General features: G+C 41.1%; 2 protein-coding genes across 3 annotated transcripts; one reads left to right on the plus strand and one right to left on the minus strand.

The window, feature by feature from the left end:
- Positions 1-886: 886 nt before the first annotated feature.
- On the plus strand, positions 887-5426 carry LOC134184469 (plasma membrane ascorbate-dependent reductase CYBRD1-like). The gene is made up of 5 exons (XM_062652173.1): positions 887-1235; positions 2224-2426; positions 4316-4482; positions 4539-4724; positions 5073-5426. Exons 1-4 carry the CDS (start codon positions 995-997, stop codon positions 4720-4722), a joined length of 795 nt encoding a protein of 264 aa, XP_062508157.1. The 5' UTR covers positions 887-994; the 3' UTR covers positions 4723-4724; positions 5073-5426.
- Positions 5427-6270: 844 nt separating this feature from the next.
- Positions 6271-16667, minus strand: LOC134185113 (kinesin-II 95 kDa subunit-like). 2 transcript variants are annotated; one of them, XM_062652913.1, is made up of 26 exons: positions 16544-16667; positions 16400-16482; positions 13708-13815; positions 13575-13645; positions 13456-13509; positions 12448-12533; positions 12355-12393; positions 12202-12285; positions 11373-11452; positions 10956-11025; positions 10810-10902; positions 10665-10736; positions 10539-10599; positions 10105-10148; positions 9988-10031; positions 9832-9927; positions 9697-9752; positions 9501-9637; positions 9329-9421; positions 9154-9258; positions 8970-9089; positions 8786-8904; positions 8610-8726; positions 7605-7850; positions 6641-6709; positions 6271-6465 (listed from the first exon to the last, which is right to left on the minus strand). In XM_062652913.1, exons 1-26 carry the CDS (start codon positions 16544-16546, stop codon positions 6378-6380), a joined length of 2238 nt encoding a protein of 745 aa, XP_062508897.1. In that variant the 5' UTR covers positions 16547-16667; the 3' UTR covers positions 6271-6377. The 2 variants fall into 2 exon arrangements, with proteins under 2 accessions (XP_062508897.1, XP_062508896.1); XM_062652912.1 differs by having other exon boundaries at positions 12355-12533.
- Positions 16668-19207: the final 2540 nt, after the last annotated feature.

A 19207-nucleotide genomic window follows, 5' to 3' on the forward strand; every position in this document is an offset into this window, starting at 1 on the left:
ATGTAACAAAAGGCGGGCGTTCTCGTAGCCCTCTCTACAATGCGAGATGAGAAAGGTATGTATGAGAAAGGTATGTAAATCTCTCTCGCCGAAATTACATGATTACGAAGTTCTTCTAGGCGAGACTACTAAGTGAGCTGCGCACACTTGCTGTGGCCGCTCAACTACCGGTCCATTCTGATGCAAACGTAAGCAGTCAATCATATTGTCAGACCAATCAACTATTTCTCGTAATTAAAACAGTTAGCTGAGAAATTCTGAATGGCAAAAGAAAATTAATAATATAAAATTTTACTTTCGCCAGACGCACCAACTTTCTATTTATTTATTAAGGTTGCAGCCGATTGCATAAGTGATATATATTCAGTACAGTACTCTGTGTACACGTTTACGTCTACGCAATAACGTACGCTACATCGTCCCGTCCCTTAACGCACGCTAGGCCAGATAAGACATTATTGATTTTACTACAGTACGGACATGTAGAGCGATATAAAAACGTCTCGGCCTCAAACTGTAAGATAGTTACAGTGCCACTCCTTTCAGTTCGTTTCCATGTGGCCAACAGATTCCCTTACAGAAGACACGAAACCTATGCCAAAGGTCTGGCCACGCGAGACTACATGGATAGAGCTCAGCCTCTGTTTGAGTCCAGAGATAGCCTCGCCGTAGAAGCAGTGTGGATTGCAGTCCCAGATGCGCTGCTATCACCAGAGCTAGTTTCGTAGTGTGGATTACAGTCTCGGATGCACAGTAATTAATGCTAATACTTCACATCCGGGACGTGATCAACACTCTGATTGGGTGGCTCTGATTAGCCCGTCTGGTAGAAAGCTCCTCCCACGGGTTGGTTTTGCGTAGCCAGCCCCTCTCTTTCTCGACATAAATAGATCGTGGGAGGGACTAGCCTTCGCGGCACTGTCAACTGCAGTGCACGTGTACATCAGTTACCGTGTGGCGTGATCCGAGGAGTGCACGTGCTGTCATTCCAACGATGAAGTACGACAGTATTGTTAGAGAGAAGACACCCGAACCAGACACAGTAGACTATCATCTCTGGCTGCTGGCAGCTGCTGCCGAAATTTTGCTCGTTTTACTCGTTCTGCCTCTGCTACTCGTCTACACCATCTATTTTCACGACGGCTTCGCGTGGGATGCTAGCGAGCCATACTACACTATGTTCAACGTGCACCCTTTGTGCATGGTGATCGGCTTCATCATCCTCTACTCACAAGGTAAGGCTTAGGCTAACACGGACGGAAGACTGACAGCGAGACCGGCGAGCTGAGCATGCATGGAATGTGCCGATGTTTTTTTAGCACAGAGACTGGGTTGTAACACCGACTTTACACTTGCTAGACGACAATGCACATCTAGGTGTACTGGCAGAGCTTTGAATTTTGCATATTTCGCAGAGCCCGGCAGTTTCGTCGCTACGGAACTCTGCCAAGGTTAGCCTCGGTCTCCCAAACCCGTGTAGCGCCGATTTTGCAGGCTGAGGCTACCCACAATGGCCGCCATATGCGGTCCCTGACCTGTTGGACGTAGTTATATTAAATTCTTTAGTTGAGTAATGATCATATAGATGATTTTAGTTCTTTACTGTCTCTTTCTGCGCTATCTGAAGACAACGAGGTCAACGCATGCGCATATGGTTCTGGCATGTTTCAGCTTCTGTAAGACTGCCAGTTGATTAAATTAACTTTGATTAATTACATTTCTAGATTAGCTTGTAGTTAGGTAATACAGCCTGTTCAACTGCAGAATCTTAATTATGAAACAGGCTAATTAATGTAATTGATATATTACATGTTTATATATAAGGTTGGGATAAGAATGCGGTAAGAGGACGTTTTTCCAGGCAACCCTAAAGCTTGTGCAGCTCCTGGTGGCTATGAAACCTTGGCCACATGCACCCTACAATATTTGAATTCAACAGAAGATGAAATTCCATTGTTCAATCTAGAATAGATAAAATCAATGCCGACAGAGCGGCTTGCTGATTATATAAAAAAATTTAAATTAACCAATCCTGTAGCTATATATACTAGTCCGGTTGTTTCAAAGTTTGAATTTTAGGCTATTAGATACAGACAGATCAGGTGTGCGTGTGGTGTGTGTGTGTGTGTGTGTGTGTGTGTGTGTGTGTGTGTGTGTCAATGTTTTATGCTCAATTGACTTAATTAATTTATTAATCAACTAGCAACAACTTTTGTATACCAGGTGTGTTGACTTATCGAGTGTTGAGGAAACTTCCAAAATTCGCTGCCAAAGTCATCCATGCAGCTCTTATGCTCAGTGTCTTGGTTTTTGCCGTAGTTGGTCTTGTTGCCGTCTTCAAATTTCACAACAAGCAAAACATGCCAAATCTGTATTCACTACACAGCTGGTTAGGATTGACAACAGTCATCCTTTTTGGATTTCAGGTAAATATCACTTGCAATGTATTGTTGGATGTCAATTGGCAATTGCAATAATATACTTTAAGTTACAATAGTAATACTATGTACACAAGTCTTGTAGCCTTTTAGCCAAGAGTAGCTCTGAGGAAGTAGAAGTTGCTAGTCCAGCAGTCTAAATTGTCTAACAGTGGTAGTGATGCCACTAGCAAGTTGAGGATGTGTGTTGGGATGGCTCCCTAGTAGACTGGTACCCAGTTCTCTTCTGCGCTAGGTTGCTACACCGCACTAGCTGTCACATGTGTATAGTCCATGTGGTTTCACATGTGTGATGCACTTAGCCAACCACGTGTGAAAACCACATGGACCTACACACACACACACACACACACACACACACACACACACACAAAATGGACAAATGTTAAGCCCTCCACGTCTTTCGACGTTAGAGACAGGGCCTCCATGCGCTATGTGGAGTCTTGGGGCCAGCGCTGCAATCCAGCTGGAGCTTGGCCAGAGTCATCCAGGGGCACTGACAATGGCGCAGCTCTGGGACTGGACACCAAGGCCCGCATGTACCCGTCTGCTGCATGATGTTGCTGCCAAGCCCATGGTCTTGTCCACCCCAGTCAATGACCATGTACTCATTTATACTCCTGAGTCAAGAGAAGCAAGTGTGGGAGAGTTTCTTGCTCAAGGAAACTGCGAAAGTGTCGCCTCAACCAGGATCGAACCTTCAACCCTCATCACGGAATACAAGATCCCGGATGTCATCACCAACACTTTACTATCTGCTCCATCACGCCCCACCACACACACACACACACACACACACACACACACACACACACACACACACACACACACACATACACACACACGCGCGCGCGACAGCTAGCCTACGTGGTGTAGCAACCTAGCTCAGAGGAGGACTGGGCAGGAGTCTAGCTCCATGCCGTGTATATTGCTAGCCTTTTCTTACCTTACTCAATCACTATATGTAGGACGAGCTAGCATGCAGTCCCTGTCATTTTAAGTCTGTTGATCAGACAAAGCTTACCAGTGAGTCTATCAATTTTGTTCGTGGGATTACTCTATTATTAATTAATAGTCTGCTCACAATAAATTCAACATTTAATAACATTTACAATTTAAACAAAACGGTTATGATATTAGTTAACTTAAAACAAAGCCATACATTTTAATATTAAAATGAAAGTTAAATTTAAATTTCATAAAATAGATAAACAAGTCTTTGGCTACCCGTAAAACTGGAATAGTGTAGTAACATGTAGTCATTGGACAATTAACTAACTATGAGGACGTAAAACTTTACCTGTAACATTCAGAGAATAGAAACTGCAATGTCTGGCTACCATATTTCCTTGAATAGTAACCCATGGGTTACTATTTTTCAATCTGATCAGAACCACAGGTTACATTTTAAGCAGGGCTACTAATCGAGCACGGGTTACTATTTTTTCAATATCTGCTGTCATGGTCAAGTTGAAGTAAAGAGCTATGCAAGTATTAGAGGCACACGATATTGACAAATGCAAACTATCAAGTTAACCGCTCAATCGTTTCCGTTTTCCTCCTGATCGACTTTTGCATCCTCCTTCAGTTTGTCTGAATTCTCTATCCACTGATAGAGGTTTTCTTATATTCGAGTTTCCTCCACAGCCCTCAATTTTCGGCAATAGAAAAACACCTCTTTTCTTAAGAAATGTGCATACCTAACGTAGTAGTCTCTGATATCCAAGGCATGGGTTACTATTTTTTCAAACTGATTACATCCACGGGTTACTATTCGAGAAGGTTTGTTAATCGAGGAAATACGGTATGTATACTAATTGAGTACCAACCCCTTTATTTTAACTTCGAATATTTGACCAATGTTCTATGTGCTGCAGTATCTTGCTGGGTTCACGCTCTACTTGCTGCCATTGCCATTTATTCCACAGTTCTATCGCGATTATTCAAAGTCAAGTCATCGCACACTTGGTCTTGTGATCTATATACTTGCCACCGTGTGTGTTCTGACTGGACTCCAAGAGAAAATAGGATTTGGTTTGGAATAGTAAGAGCACCTATACTCTCAAGCACTTCTTTCTTTACAAAGAAATTCTCTTCTAGCTCTAAGCACAATTGTAAAGTTCGAAGCACAACAAATAGTACGTGCGTTACTGAGTACAAGTATCAAGACAAGCCGCCGGAAGGAATTGTCCTGAATGTTTTGGGTTTCAGTATCTGTTTTTCGGCGATTCTTGTGGTAGCAATTGCAATACAATCAAGTTGGAGGAGACAACCAGATAACTGAAGGTGAATGGATATAAATCAATATTCTATTTATATTCATGCTAATTAATAATTATTTCTATATTTCAGTTTTCCTTTTTAACAAATTTAATTGTAAGATATATTACCGAGTTTAGAACTGTACCTGTAGACATACAGTATATGTGCCGAAATCTATTGCTACACACACACACACACACACACACACACACACACACACACACACACACACACACACACACACACACACACACACACACACACACCACACACACACACACACACACACACACACACACACACACACACATTAGCACAAAATCTTTACACTTATCTGGAGCAATGTAACATACGTATTACTGTGATGTTTAGATTTGAAGTGACAAGAGTAGAACTTCAACTGAAACTTGTCAGTACAGCAATGTACTGCCTAGAAATTTTAGAAAATGAGAGAACTCCTAGAGTTTAGTGAGATTAGAAGCACAAATGAGCACGAATGATAGAATACATGCACAGCACAGCCTGAATGTGCAATAGTCTGTTGAGTTATGAAATTATGACACAATGATACACTGAATTTGCAACACAAACCAATCGTAAGTTCAATATATATGCTGTTCAGCTGTTTGCATTTTTGTACAGATGATTAAAGTTACACATTCTGCTCATGATTTTTTGTCAATTTAGGAAAGACAGATAAAACCCTAACTTATCAGCACAGGTCTTTGTAAGACAATTTGGTAACGTTTTGAAGCCATTATTAATTAAAAAGCACAAAATTGTGTACATGGTGAGTCTGTGTCGACTATTCGTTGCAATCAAACTTGTTGTTCCTAAAATATTAACATCCATTTTAATTAAGTGTATTAAGTCCTCCAATTTGCAGTAACAGATATCATATAATTAATTAAAGGTGACAAATAATACACAGGCTGGAAACATATGATCTAGATTACAAGATTGAGCGCAACTAATCTAGTAAAAGGCTCGTCTGTCTGTCTGTCTGTCTGTCTGTCAATACATATACTTTCAAACATTGAACTATCATACACCATCTAAGCAAAGAGACTAAATACTACAACTAAAATGCCTGTCTGTCTGTCCAGTATCGTAACATTAAATTCCCCAATGTAAATGAGCTGTTCAGTTGCATGCAAAGGCGCTTTCAAAGGGACTCCTTTGAGGCCCAACAACCAACTCTAGTATCAAAGATGCTCCTACTGCCGCTTTAGTGACACAAATTTTGCACGATGAACCTGTGAGCTGATGTCTGACGTCTGATGAAAACGATTTGAGGTGCAGGGCCATTCACGTGTGACTCTGCTTGGCTCGACTCAGCCGATATTCCTACAATCTTTCAAAACCAAACTGTATGACCCATGCTGACCCACGTTGTCCCAGTTACAAGTGCTCATGTGAACAGGCTATTAGAGTAAACAGCAACTGATAGAACAGTTGTCTACAATCAGTATAGCATTTACTGCCACCTAGGCGAGAGAGGGGCTCATCACCAAATGCCATATCAACCTGTCAACCATGCAATAACTAATACAAACAATCTGCTGCATATTAACGTAAAATAATTAAATATGTACTTGTATTTGTTCAACATTAGAAATGCATTTCTAATACAGTAAAATATCACATGTTCTAGATATGCAGGATTTATTATCACACCTACGCAAACCGTTTATCGGTGGCAACCCATCCTCTGGCTAATGGAAACTGTTGCTTTACTGAGCCATCAGTAGATGCAGCAGTGGCACTACAACAAGGAAGCATAAAGATCATACGCAAAAACCCTTAATTTCATTAATTAATAAATTAATAAACTAAATAGAAAACATAGTAGCACTCTATGTTGTTTTATTAAATACATCATCATGAATGCGGATTGTACTATTCATTATCAACTACATTAGAAAAAACAATGTCCTTACCGAACATTTCTTCTCTTCTTATTTCGTTTTGCCTTTGGTCGATCTTGAGACAAAAACAACGAAGAAGCACTAGAAGACATCAACACAATTAGACATTTAATAACATTCCAACAAACAGTATTTGTTATACTCTTTTTACTATGTAGGACAATCATCACTAAACCTCAGGCAAATCTCATGCTAACTAACAGTCTCTACAACCATTGTAATCATTGCCATACTATCATTCGATTGTTATTTTGTCTGATTAATTAAAGATCTCAATATAGTTTGAGAATGCATGCAAAAATAGTTTTAGTTGCACTTATTCATCCATTACTAAGAGAAGCTCTTCGTCATTTGCGTTCATCAACCAATTCACTGGATGAAGACATACAAACCCAAAGTCTGTTTCGTGAAGAACGTCTCCTCATTTTTGCTCTTTCTATGGCTGAACTGAGACTGAACAGTGTTACGGATATATCGTAAATACAAAATCGCATCGGTCTCTATGTAGGCACTCAACAATACTGTAGACTGTAACACTGAAGACAAATGTACACAAGGCATATAGTCTGACTGTTACAGTCAGGCTACAAAGAGGTCTCCTGTGCCACTTGATTAATATCAATAGTGATATCAGCAAATCAACCAAGTCCAAAACTCAAAAAACCCGCTAATACGGACACGGGTGCCCTTAAATCTATGATAGTAAAATGCTCTATACAGCATTAGCTGTTTATCTGTGCCCCTTCGACTAAGTCAGCCATGAAAACCAAGTGCATAAAAAGTCCTACATCAGGCGTTGTACCACAGTGGCACTATCACCATGGCAATTAAATCCCTGTAACTATACAGCCATAAACTCTAAAATTATGCAAAACTATTATCACCAAAAACACATGGATGCAAAATTCAGTTAGATGTATACACGTAATGTGACTGTCACCCTGATAACAGTGTAAAATCAGCATATTAAGCTTACCCTGCATCAATTGCCAGCTCGTCTTCATCTTGAAGAGCTGCATCAAGAGCTGCTTGAACACGAGGTGCTACTGTTGGACCTTCATAGTCTCGTGTTGTCCGATTGGGCATGTCCAGTTCAACTAATAGTACATTTTCAGTCTTATATCTTGGATTTCCACCGAGAGCGGCAGCCATGCGAGCATATTCAGACACAGGACGACGATTACCAACCGCAGACACAGGTCGTTTGATCATCACTGGCCCACTAAACATCAAATATAGCATAGATATAGTTTTCACACATACACCACACACACACACACACACACACACACACACACACACACACACACACACACACACACACACACACACACACACACACGACAAAAATTGGACAAATGGATATGCCCTCAGTACATTACTAAAGATATAGCACCCCAGCCTATTTCTAGGTGGGACTTCCAGTGCTATTCAGAGTACATTTTAGGCCGTGCTAATGTACCCCTAGATGCTTGCATGGCTAGAACAGCCAGGTGCACTGACTTTGGCACAACCTCGGGACTGGACCTCAAGCCCACGTGTAACCGTCTACTGCATGATTTCTGCCAAACTAGCAGTACGTGAGACTCTGTCCACACCCAGTCGATGAACAGGTACTCATTCATACAGCTGAGGCAAATTGCGTGTGAGTTCCTTGTGTAAGGGAAGTACGCCTGTGCCCATCCGGTACTTGAACTCATGACCCAAGGTCCCGGATGTTTGCATTCTCCAAATGTGTTCTCTTGCAAATTGAGCTACAGACGCCACGCACACATGCACGCACACGTGCATGCATTCTCTTCAACTATAACCAATGCATTATAATTAAAAATATTGCAACAAATAACAAACAGCAAAACTTATATATAAACATAAAGATGCCAATCAATATTGGTGCTTGATTATTGCATCAATTGCCAGAAAAAAAGCACACCTGATAGAATTTATACTCAAAATGAAATAAAGCACATAATTAACTTGCCTTTCAGGCCGAGCTAATGGCTTCAATTTCCATTCTTCCTCATCTTCATCATAATAAGCACGATCAAAAACCTTCATTTTCTCATCTGGTGGCACAAAGCTTTCCAATATTAGTTGCCTACAATGTGGATCACGTGAGCAAAACAACATGCAAATGGCTATTGCTTTCTCATATACTTTAACTTTAAGGTTTTGACAAGTTCGGTTTGAGTTTCTTCAAGTTCCTCTCGTTGTCGATGATGCTCATCATGTAAATCAGTAATCTCACCCTTTTGGGCTTGAAGCAACGAGTAAAGCTGAAAGATTAATTATAATTTTAATTTTTTGTTCGAATATTAACATTCATATCTTTTGAGTTTACCTGCTTTAGTTTGCCCGATTTAGCATCCACTTCTTGTTGCAGTGTGTCAAACGTACCCTTCACTTCATCGGTGTCACCTTCTTGTTTCTTTAATCTTTGTCTTATCTCTAGCTCATGAATCTGACAAATACATTTGCCAGTTATGTCTATCCATTTATGACTCTTAGGAAAACGATTGTATCACCTTCTGTTGAGCTAATGTTCTCTGCATTTCCTCCATTTTCCTTTCCTGTTCAGATGTGTGATCTATAATTGTCTTGCCTCCAACAAGCAACTTGCTTTCCATTGCCTACAGCCGATAGAACAACAAGCAATTAATTAATATTGTGATTCTTCACTCAGCAAGCAAGCATGCCTACTTGAATTTTAGACGCCAAAGAATCACGTGCTTCCTGCTTTTTCTGAAGTAGTTTCTGTTTCTGCTGCAATTCACCAACAAGTTTGTCTCTCTCCTGCAGTGTACAAACACACCATTCAAACAGAAGACACACCACAAGCAGCACACTTAGTAATAACAATATCAATCCCTACCTCAGCTACAATGTTCTCATTCTGAAGAAGTGCTTGTTTCTCGCTCTCAAGCTGAGCCTCTTGCTCTTTCAAAGATTGTCCTGGATCCTGTTCCTCCTCATCTCCACCAGCATCTTCAGAGTTTCCTGCACTGGCTCCTGTATTTCAACAAGCAAAGTAATGAAGCACTTTACAACAAATTCACACAGATCACTACCTCGATGTCCACGTCTTTTTGATTTCTTTCCTTTATTAGACAAATGAGATTTTAATCTAACCAACAAGAAGGCATTGTAATGACTTACAAAATAAATAATTTATCTGTCGGTATAGAAAAATAAAAGAAACATACCTAGCAATTTCTTCCTGAAACTCACGAAGCAAAGCATCCTTAGGATCTTCATTGATCTTTGGCTTGTTCTTAATATTCTTTGCTCGGTTTGCATAACTAAAAAACAAATACAGTATCAAAGTGTAGATAATGCAATCGTATGCTCAAATCTCTCACCGTAAAGTTGTCAAAGTCTCCTCATAGTTGTAATCTGCCGGACCCTAATGAATGCGTGGAAAATGACATCTGAGTAGCAACAAACAGCGCAGAGTAACAGGCAATCAAAAAGCTTACAATTGTAGCCACCATTACTGTCTTTGCATTACCGCCAAGAGAATCTAACACATAAATACAATTACATTGAACACTAAAATGCATAAATGGTACGGCTTTATTGCAGCATCAAGAACAATACCATGTACTTGTACCATGGTCACGTAATGTGCGGCCAGTCATGAGCATGTACTTAGATGGTGTACATGATGCATTGCACGACAAGTGTGCAATAAGTTATTTCCGGTTAATATCACACTCTCACTGATAAATGCACATTACGTAACCATGGAATATATTATTAATCATACAATAACCTATTCATACCCAACAGTATCACATGCCGTCATTGATACTATCTAGAATCATTATGTATGAAATACTCTCACATAGCCTGAATCCTACTATCATAGGTATACAACAAATAAAATAGAATGTAAACTGTTTGAGAATACCTTGCAGCAATCTTGTCAGTTTGGAGTCTCTGTAAGGTATATGCGTACTCTTCCCATCAACCTGTAATCGTCAAGTCATCATTTCATTCACAACTCGTAAACAACAATCGTAGTTAGAGTCTATACCAAAGAGTGAATAACATTGCCTAATGCAGAAAGAGACAAATTGATTTTGACTGCCTCGTTGAACAACTTTCCCTACCAAACCATAAAACAATAACCAATTAATTAATTAACACATTCAGTTAAGTCAAGTGTGATGATTGTTCACCTCAGTTCCAGTCTTTGCTTGCCGTTCACTTCCAGCCAAATCCACCATGTTTAATTTACCTACACGAATGTGATTGTCACCGTCATCACGAGTCTACAAGACAAAACAATCAGTTGATGCAGAAATCAACAAAAGCAAAATTTCACCTCACTGCACTCCACTGTAACAATAAAAATGGCATGTGACCTTGATGAATGTTCATTCATATTAGTTCTCCTTCAATCAATAAAAATTATAAAGCAGTTATCAAAATTTAAATCAACAAGAAAGCTACAAAGTATTGTGTGTGTGTGTGTGTGTGTGTGTGTGTGTGTGTGTGTGTGTGTGTGTGTGTGTGTGTGTGTGTGTGTGTGTGTGTGTGTGTGTGTGTGTCTACGTGTGTCTGTGTCTGTGTGTTTGTTTGTTTGTTTGTTTGTGTGTGTGTGTGTGTGTGTATGTGTGTGTAATGTGTGTGTGTGTGTGTGTGTGTGTGTGTGTGTGTGTGTGTGTGTGTGTGTGTGTGTGTGTGTGTGTGTGTGTGGTGTGTGTGTGTGTGTCTGTGTCTGTGTCTGTGTGCCACTTACCCCACTGATCTGTTTTGATTTCCAACATTCATAACGTGCTCAATCTCTTTTACACCTTTAGTTACAAATGATGATAAATCCTAGAAACATAACAATCAACTTGCAGACCAGTTGACTTCAGTGCATCAAACATCAGCCTGTACTAGAGTACATGCATGGATGTACACAGCACAACAGAACACAACATGTATTGACCAGACTGCAATGTTCATACTTTGTTAACGACAGACTCCCTACGCAAATATGATCACCTAACTAAAATGTCCCAAATACCAAAAGTACATACGTGACACTCATCAGCATACTTTCTATTAACTAAGCAAATCTAACTGTCTCAACATACTTTGCAATGAAGAACAAAAGTTCTTCAAGTTCATAACTCCAACAACAAGAACCTTAGTAATCATTAGTGAAAATCAAAATGATGTAGAGAAGAAACTGTGAGTGCATGTAACTGGAGGTTCCAAATCAATAACTGGTCTGGTCAATTGCAGTATGTGACAATATCCTACAATATAGCCTCAATCTGTACAAGTGTGCAAACTTCATTTATACATGTAAATGTGTACATAGAAAAATTTGTGAAAGTCATGCATGCCTCAGACACATTATGCCTGCTTTGGCATACAAGCTGCAGCCAATACTTAAGTACAGTAAAAACTAAGTAGAAAGAAAAAGTTAATTGCTGCAGAAATTTAAATGCGTCCATTGAATTCGCGTTGCAATCCAACATGAACATGATTTAATCAAAAAAATTGCCGAGTGGCTGAACATTGTATGACACAATGCATGCTGTAACAAAAGTAATAGTAAATATTCTGTCACTAACCTTCACATACACGCCTGTGTCTGGCCGCTCTTTTAACTCAAGTCGTTTCTTCTGGTCTTTAGATAATAAATCTTTAATTTCTTCCTACAATATGAAACATCAATATCTACTGCATCTGATTTAGTAATTAATTAACTTAAGCAAATAGTGCACCTGATAAATTTCCAGATACGATGCTCGAACAAGAAATTGCTGTGTCAACAACACGTTTACATCAATAAAGTATCGTGAAAATGTTTGCCATACTTTGTCATGGCTTCTAGCAATGTGTTTGAAAACGTGATCAAAAGAGCTGGGAATTACTCCACGCAGTTCAGAGTCAGTCCTTACACCTAACAACAGTTCCTTATCGTCATATCTCACTATAGCATCAATCTCAAGTAGAACAATATTAGAACATAAAATAGTAAATTTGTATTGGTTGAGAATGCATGCATAAATGTAAAATGCAAGTCAGTGAGTTAAGTATCAAATACGAGGTATTATACAGTGTTCCTGCTGGACGATCGCCAAATAGTCAAATAATACAAATAGAAGTTGTTGGCGATAAAATGGTGATGCCTCCTCGCCAATTTGGCTAGCTGTTACAATGTTCCGTGTACGCCTTTCTCTGGATCAGATCTCGCAAGCACAGTTACTGCAGCGGACTAAAAAGTACAATGCATTATAGATCCAACGTCTGAAAGGTGGATATCGTGCATGCTCTGTTTATGTCTTGCACATAGCGGGCACACTTAGCCTACGACTTCCCTAAGCGTCAAACTAGAACGACTGCCTAAGCAAAACGGAAGCAGACCAATGTTAAAAAAGCACAAGAAAGATGATAATCGTACAACAATGATAATGAACTTTATAAAGGACAAAACTTTTAAGACTTGAATTTAGACAAAGCTTTTCAATATTGGTGTAAAAAGCTAAGAAGAATGGCACTGAACGATTGTCAACTTCATCTTAATTTCCAAAGTTACGTTCCTTGAGCATGACTTGTGTCAGATTAGTACTACGTTTGTTCTGATAATTGATAAGTGCTGCCTGTCTGTCTGACCAAGCTAAACTATAATCAAGTAGTTGCTGTCTTTTAGATTATTAGCTGTTTAATGTGTGGCAATATTTTCTTGCCTCTGAAATAATATGCTTGGCTACAAACAAACAATCTCATTAAGCCAAGTGCAAGTGGCTACTATTTTAAAATTTCCAGCAGAAACACTGTATTATACATATATGTATTGTACACATTGGTCTAATAATATGTACCTTCCATTGTAAATGTCTTTCCTGTTCCGGTTTGTCCGTATGCAAATATAGTTCCTGTAGAAGTAGCAGCATCGAAACATAATGAGACATTAATATACTAAACATATAATGCAGCATACCATTGTATCCTTCGAGGACTGAGTCTACAGTCACTCTAAATGTCTCATCATACAGTTCTCTCTGCTGTGAACTTGACAAATCACAATAAGTGTTACCGTCTCTAAATGTGTACTCTGACACGATATCACTTACTTCCAGTCATAAATTGCATCATATGTAAACTCCCTCGGCTGTTCCCCGTGTCTTGTTTTAGGATTTGTTATCTTGATGCATCCTCGAGGCACATCCATGTCAACAATTCTATTAAAATAAAATACAAAATAATGCTAAACTAAATAAAATAATTTGCAGTGTGATAGCACAATAACTGCACAGTCCATAATTTATTGCCCACCCAGACACACCAGACTAATAGAGTGACAAATTAATGATTAAATCTATCAATAAACAAGTAATCAGGCTGATTGGTATCTGCATTCAGGAACTAAAGTGGGCAGGCAGACAGGTAGTGCAGAGCGACGCTTAGCTAAGAATGAGGTAATGAGACAGTTGCCTCAATCGTTAATAAAAATGGGCGTGTCTTCATCCCAATCCCATTTCTGTCGCGTGCTCAAAGCATGACGGAGCCTCCAGCAAAGAAAAGAAGGCAGACTACGATTCAGATGCTTGTCTCAAGGTAATTATTCAAAACGTTGTGTAGGTAGCTGACTTGGCAGTGCAGACAGAGTTCTCACGCACTATCCGTGTGTACAAATTGTGAATATTGTAGACTGTAGATTGTAGATATTAGTAATCACATTTACTCAACCAGATCAGTCTGGTTTGTAAAGTCTATTACAAGTACCAGAAGCAAACCCTGCTTCAGAAGTACTTAGACCATCACGGCTGTCTAGAAAGAAGACATTACTTTACGAAGGATTCGAGTAGATCCCAGAAGCACTGTTTTCTGTAAGAGCTGCAGGTTGTGATGACCTGGAATAATGTCCAGCCACCGTGCAATACCTGTGTGCACTGTGCCCAAAGCTCCCAAGACCACCGCAATCACCAGTGTCAAACAATGCCACTTGCAGCTTATCTCCACTCGCAAGTCGCTGTACTTCACAAACTTCTCAGCATGTTTCTTGCCAATGTTGCCATCAGCAGGACAGCTGATATCAATAAGAAGACAATTGTTTGTCTTCCTATTTCTGAGACAGATGTCTGGACGATTGGCTTTGATCTTCCGGGCAGTGGGGATGCTGGTATCCCACATCATAGTAATGTCATTCGTCTCCACAAGCCTATCAGGATGATGCCGGTACCATCTGCTCTCCACTGGAACCCCAAAGAGGCGACAAACATCCCAGTGAATGATGGAGGCTATCCGATTATGTCGATCAGTGTAGTCCATCGGTGCCAAAGCACTACAGCCTGCCAAAATGTGGTCGACTGTTTCCAGGCCTACACTGCACACATGGCAAGTAAGACTGACATCACAATGTAGAATCTTGCGCTCATAGTACCGAGTTCGAAGGCCTTGGTCTTGAGCAGCAATAACCAGTCCCTCAGTTGCAGTAGAAAGGTTCGCTGCCATTAGCCATCTGTAGGTCTCTTTCACGTCCACAGGCGGTTGCTCAGTGAGATGGCGAGACTGCCCGTGCATAGGCTTCCTACTTCAGGACTGCACTCAAAGAAAACTGCAACACGTACGGTAATGTCTCGCATCTGTTTCAGGTGCTTGCTCGAATCCACCTTTAACCGAGATGGATGCATTCCTGTGTAAGTTCTGCAACTTGTTGTCCGAAGCAAGACTCCTCCACAGCTGAGCAGTAAAGCAACAAGCCATGCGCTTGATTGAGTGTGAAGATTTTCTGAAGTCACACTCCTGTATCATCTGTATGAAAGGATCAGAACTGTCAGCAAGGTAACAGTTCAGCCTCACAATACAGGATGATATGTCGACTCAATCTGTTGTAACCCCTTCCCCATCACTGCAAGAAGCGTACAGTCGGTCAATGTCTGCAGAAGGATGGTGGACACCGTGCATAGAGAGGAGCTTTCTGGTCCGTCAATCGAGCTGCTGCAGGTCAGTGCACCACCAATGAATAATGGCAAAACCGTAAGTGAGAACCGGTAATGCAAACCCATTGATGGCTAGAATCTTGTTCCGACCATACAACTCATTCCGGAGAACCACCTTCACTCTGCGGAAGTACTCATGACAAAGTCTCTCCTGCATCATGCTGTGTTGAATACCGTTACTCTCATCTACACCCAACTACTTGTAGACTTGACCCGGTTTCACAGTTGATGGTGTCCATTTTTCCTACCGCCACTCCAGAGTTGTGTCCAGATAGCCTGCCGTTGACAAAGTGTGCAACAGCACATTTGTCCAAACCAAACTTCATCTGGATGTCATCAGAGAAGGTACGAACCGTGTGCAACAACCCATCCAACCAATCAGAGTGCCATACAGCTTCAGATCATCCATGTAAAGTAGATGACTGATGGGCTGACGTTTGGCAGTCTCACCATGCCCAGTGGTCATTCGGTAGCCGTAACCGGTTCTGTTCAGCTCCTTACTCAGAGGATTGAGAGCCATACAGAAGAGAAGTGGAGAAAGTGAGTCACCTTGGAAAATACGCCTCCTGATCTGCATAAGCCTTGTCTTGATCGTACTGTTCCCGCAAGAAAGCACCGTCGATGTCCTCCAACTCTTCATCACACATGACAAGAACTTGCACAAGACTGGACTGATATGCATCTGGATCGAGGCAGTGGAGCAAACAACTTATTATAATAATTCTAGATAATACTCATCCAGCTGCTATTAGGAAGACATTATACAGTCAATAGTTCATTATCGTGTAAGTCTAAGTGCCTGACTGTCTGCCTGTGTGCGTACCGTTCGTTTCCTTCATGAATTTCCTTCTCACTCAAAGGTCGACACCGTACGACCACCTTTACAGATTCGGATTTCTTTGAAGCCTAAATTAGGAAAAGAAATATAACTACCAACATTCACGTGTAGCTCTGTACGGTACGTTACCATTCTGTAGCTCAATCGGTTGTCGCAGCAACAAGAGTTGATGTTCTAACGCACGTTAACAAGTGACGGAGAGCTACACAGGTTCACGGTGGAGCAGGTGTAAACGGCAGTTGATGAACCAATGTCCAGAAGTTGACTTTTGCCAGAAGCACATTGCCCCAAACTGCCGGGTAGTGATGTACCTGACTAACTAAAATAAATTACATATTTGGTTTATAGTCTGACCGCATATTTTCATACAAACTTTGTTGCGGAAGTGAACAGAACAACGTAAGAGTGTGGTTGCGAGATGTTTGTAGAAGACGCGCTAGACAGGCTCGCGTAGCCAGACCCCTTTCCGGATGGTGCACGTGCACCCCAACATAGTAGGCGTAACGTTGTGGTAGACAAGAGAACCGCGCAATTCATCAAAGACAGCTAGTAGAAGGGTACTGTTACAGGTTCACCACAACACGTACGTCTCTCCATTGGGTCCTGCTACTGACAGGATAGTCGCAACACACATCAGCTAAACTAGATCCGGGAATGGCAAAGGCGGGGAGAGACTGGCTCGAGTCTACTAGATTGTGCTCAGAACACAACTTGTATTTGTGACAGTTACGGCTAGCGTTACAGTACGTCTGGACTAACAACACGTCCAACGTTACCCAAATACTGGTAGAGCTCTCAATTCAACAGAAACTATACATATATACATGCGTGCTCTACAACCAGCACCTTAACACGCGCACGCACACACACACACACACACACACACACACACACACACACACACACACACACACACACACACACACACACACACACACACACACACACACACGCACACGCACACACACACACACACACACACACACACACACACACACACACACACACACACACACACACACACACACACACGCACACGCACACGTACGCACGCACACGCACGTACGCACGCACGCACGCACACACACACGCGCGCAGACAGTCTATTGTCTAGGAAGCTAAACGTTTCATATTAGCCCAATGTGTCAACAATATAGTTCCTTGTGGTAAAATCCCAAGCAAAGACTTCATTGTTGAATGGTGCTTATTATAGTGACTCTCTACTTGTGCACGGGCAAGAAGATCTGAAGGCCTCTCCATAAATACTTCAGTGCAATCAATAATCACACAACACTTTTAAAATTTTTTTTGAAGGGAGTACTAGTAGACATAGTTTGACGTAAGGTCTCTCTGTCTAGCCACTATCAGGTGTGACGTTCTGATGGCAGTTGCTTCCAACACTCGCGGAAAACTTCTTGACAGTGTTGTTCTGTGAATGCCAAATCTGTATGCTATGTCCTGTTCACAATATTTAGTCGGAGTTTCATAAGAAACATGATAAAAGCGGATGTCTTAGGGAGTTTTGAATAATCTGCTAGAGTTTGTGAAACAAGGTTAAACAGAGCGAGAAATATTGCCCATTCAGGAATCTCTAAAAGACAACAAATCCAAGAGTAGACTGCTTTGTAGTGTGTGTGTGTGTGTGTGTGTGTGTGTGTGTGTGTGTGTGTGTGTGTGTGTGTGTGTGTGTGTGTGTGTGTGTGTGTGTGTGTGTGTGTGTGTGTGTGGATCCATTTAATTAGAACTTGTGTAAAACTTCAGCTTCTGTTGATCCGCTTCAAGAACCTCAAATGATACAGAACTTTTCTTGCATCTTCCTTGACTTTGAGAATGCCCCTTCACAGCCACTCATTGTCTTACTGAAGCGCCGTGTTGTCTTTCAAAAGGCAGGCCTTCTCTCTTCGAAGACACTCACATTCATTCCGCAGCTTCTCTGTTTCCATTTTCATGGATTCAATGCTCTCTCCTTCAAGGTCTGCTTGACATGCACAACCAGTGACTGCGTCTGTTTTAGTGGAGTCTAGTGCTAGAAATGTATCCATTGGCGGGTCGTGATCAGTCTCTACAGAAGTGTCCTTGTCATCATCGGCATCATCAATGGATGCATCTACTACTACCCTACGTTTGTTTCCCCAAATGCTGTTAGCTGTACTAGACCTTCTCTTCAGACGAAGAAATCTCTCTCTACTGCTAGTGCTCGTAGCAAAAGAAACCTATCTTTGCAGATACCAGTCAGGGTTAGTAAGTCCTACACAGAGGATGGCTTTCCTAGAATCATTCAGAGTGGCATAGATTACTCTTTTATTATAGAACATACTAGAAATGACAGCTCTACAAGACAGAAAGTGCTCAAAGCAAACACGCAAATGCTGCGACGGTTTCCAGTTCTTTTTGTCTAAGCTGGAGATCCACGCTGCTCGTCGTCAGTTGCTCATGACTCGACCTCGTTTCAGGTCCCTGACTGGTTAGTATAGTCAGTATAGAATAAAAACGTATGTTGCTGCCCTGGCTTCTACGATTGTGGAAGCCAAAAACACAGCAACTAAAACCATGGTAATACGCTTGCCCATAAAATGGCGACTTCCGAGATATCACGTGGTTGTGGCGTCAAACGCACTATTTTTATACTGTTGTGCCACTAGGTGCTTTGCAGCCGCCTCCAATACCTACTAGCACCTTTGTTATTGACCCGAGAGCCTGCCTAATTATTGCTGAAACGCCAGATGCGCGTTTGAGAGCTTGATACCGTCTGTACGGTAGAGCACGCGCTGGCTGATGTATCCATTGGTCAAT

Source organism: Corticium candelabrum, chromosome 9 (assembly GCF_963422355.1).
Source record: "Corticium candelabrum chromosome 9, ooCorCand1.1, whole genome shotgun sequence".
NCBI classification, from domain to species: domain Eukaryota; kingdom Metazoa; phylum Porifera; class Homoscleromorpha; order Homosclerophorida; family Plakinidae; genus Corticium; species Corticium candelabrum.

Excerpts from the sequence above, each read along its gene's own strand:
- LOC134184469 (XM_062652173.1), top strand. The coding sequence starts at position 995 with ATGAAGTACGACAGTATTGTTAGAGAGAAGACACCCGAACCAGACACA. Across the intron at positions 1,236-2,223 it reads CATCATCCTCTACTCACAAG|GTGTGTTGACTTATCGAGTG; the intron begins GTAAGGCTTAGG and ends TTTGTATACCAG. Across the intron at positions 4,483-4,538 it reads ATAGGATTTGGTTTGGAATA|CTCTAAGCACAATTGTAAAG; the intron begins GTAAGAGCACCT and ends ATTCTCTTCTAG.
- LOC134185113 (XM_062652912.1), bottom strand. Across the intron at positions 12,286-12,354 it reads CGTATCTGGAAATTTATCAG|GAAGAAATTAAAGATTTATT; the intron begins GTGCACTATTTG and ends TTCATATTGTAG. Across the intron at positions 10,149-10,538 it reads ACTGACAAGATTGCTGCAAG|ATTCTCTTGGCGGTAATGCA; the intron begins GTATTCTCAAAC and ends TTTATGTGTTAG.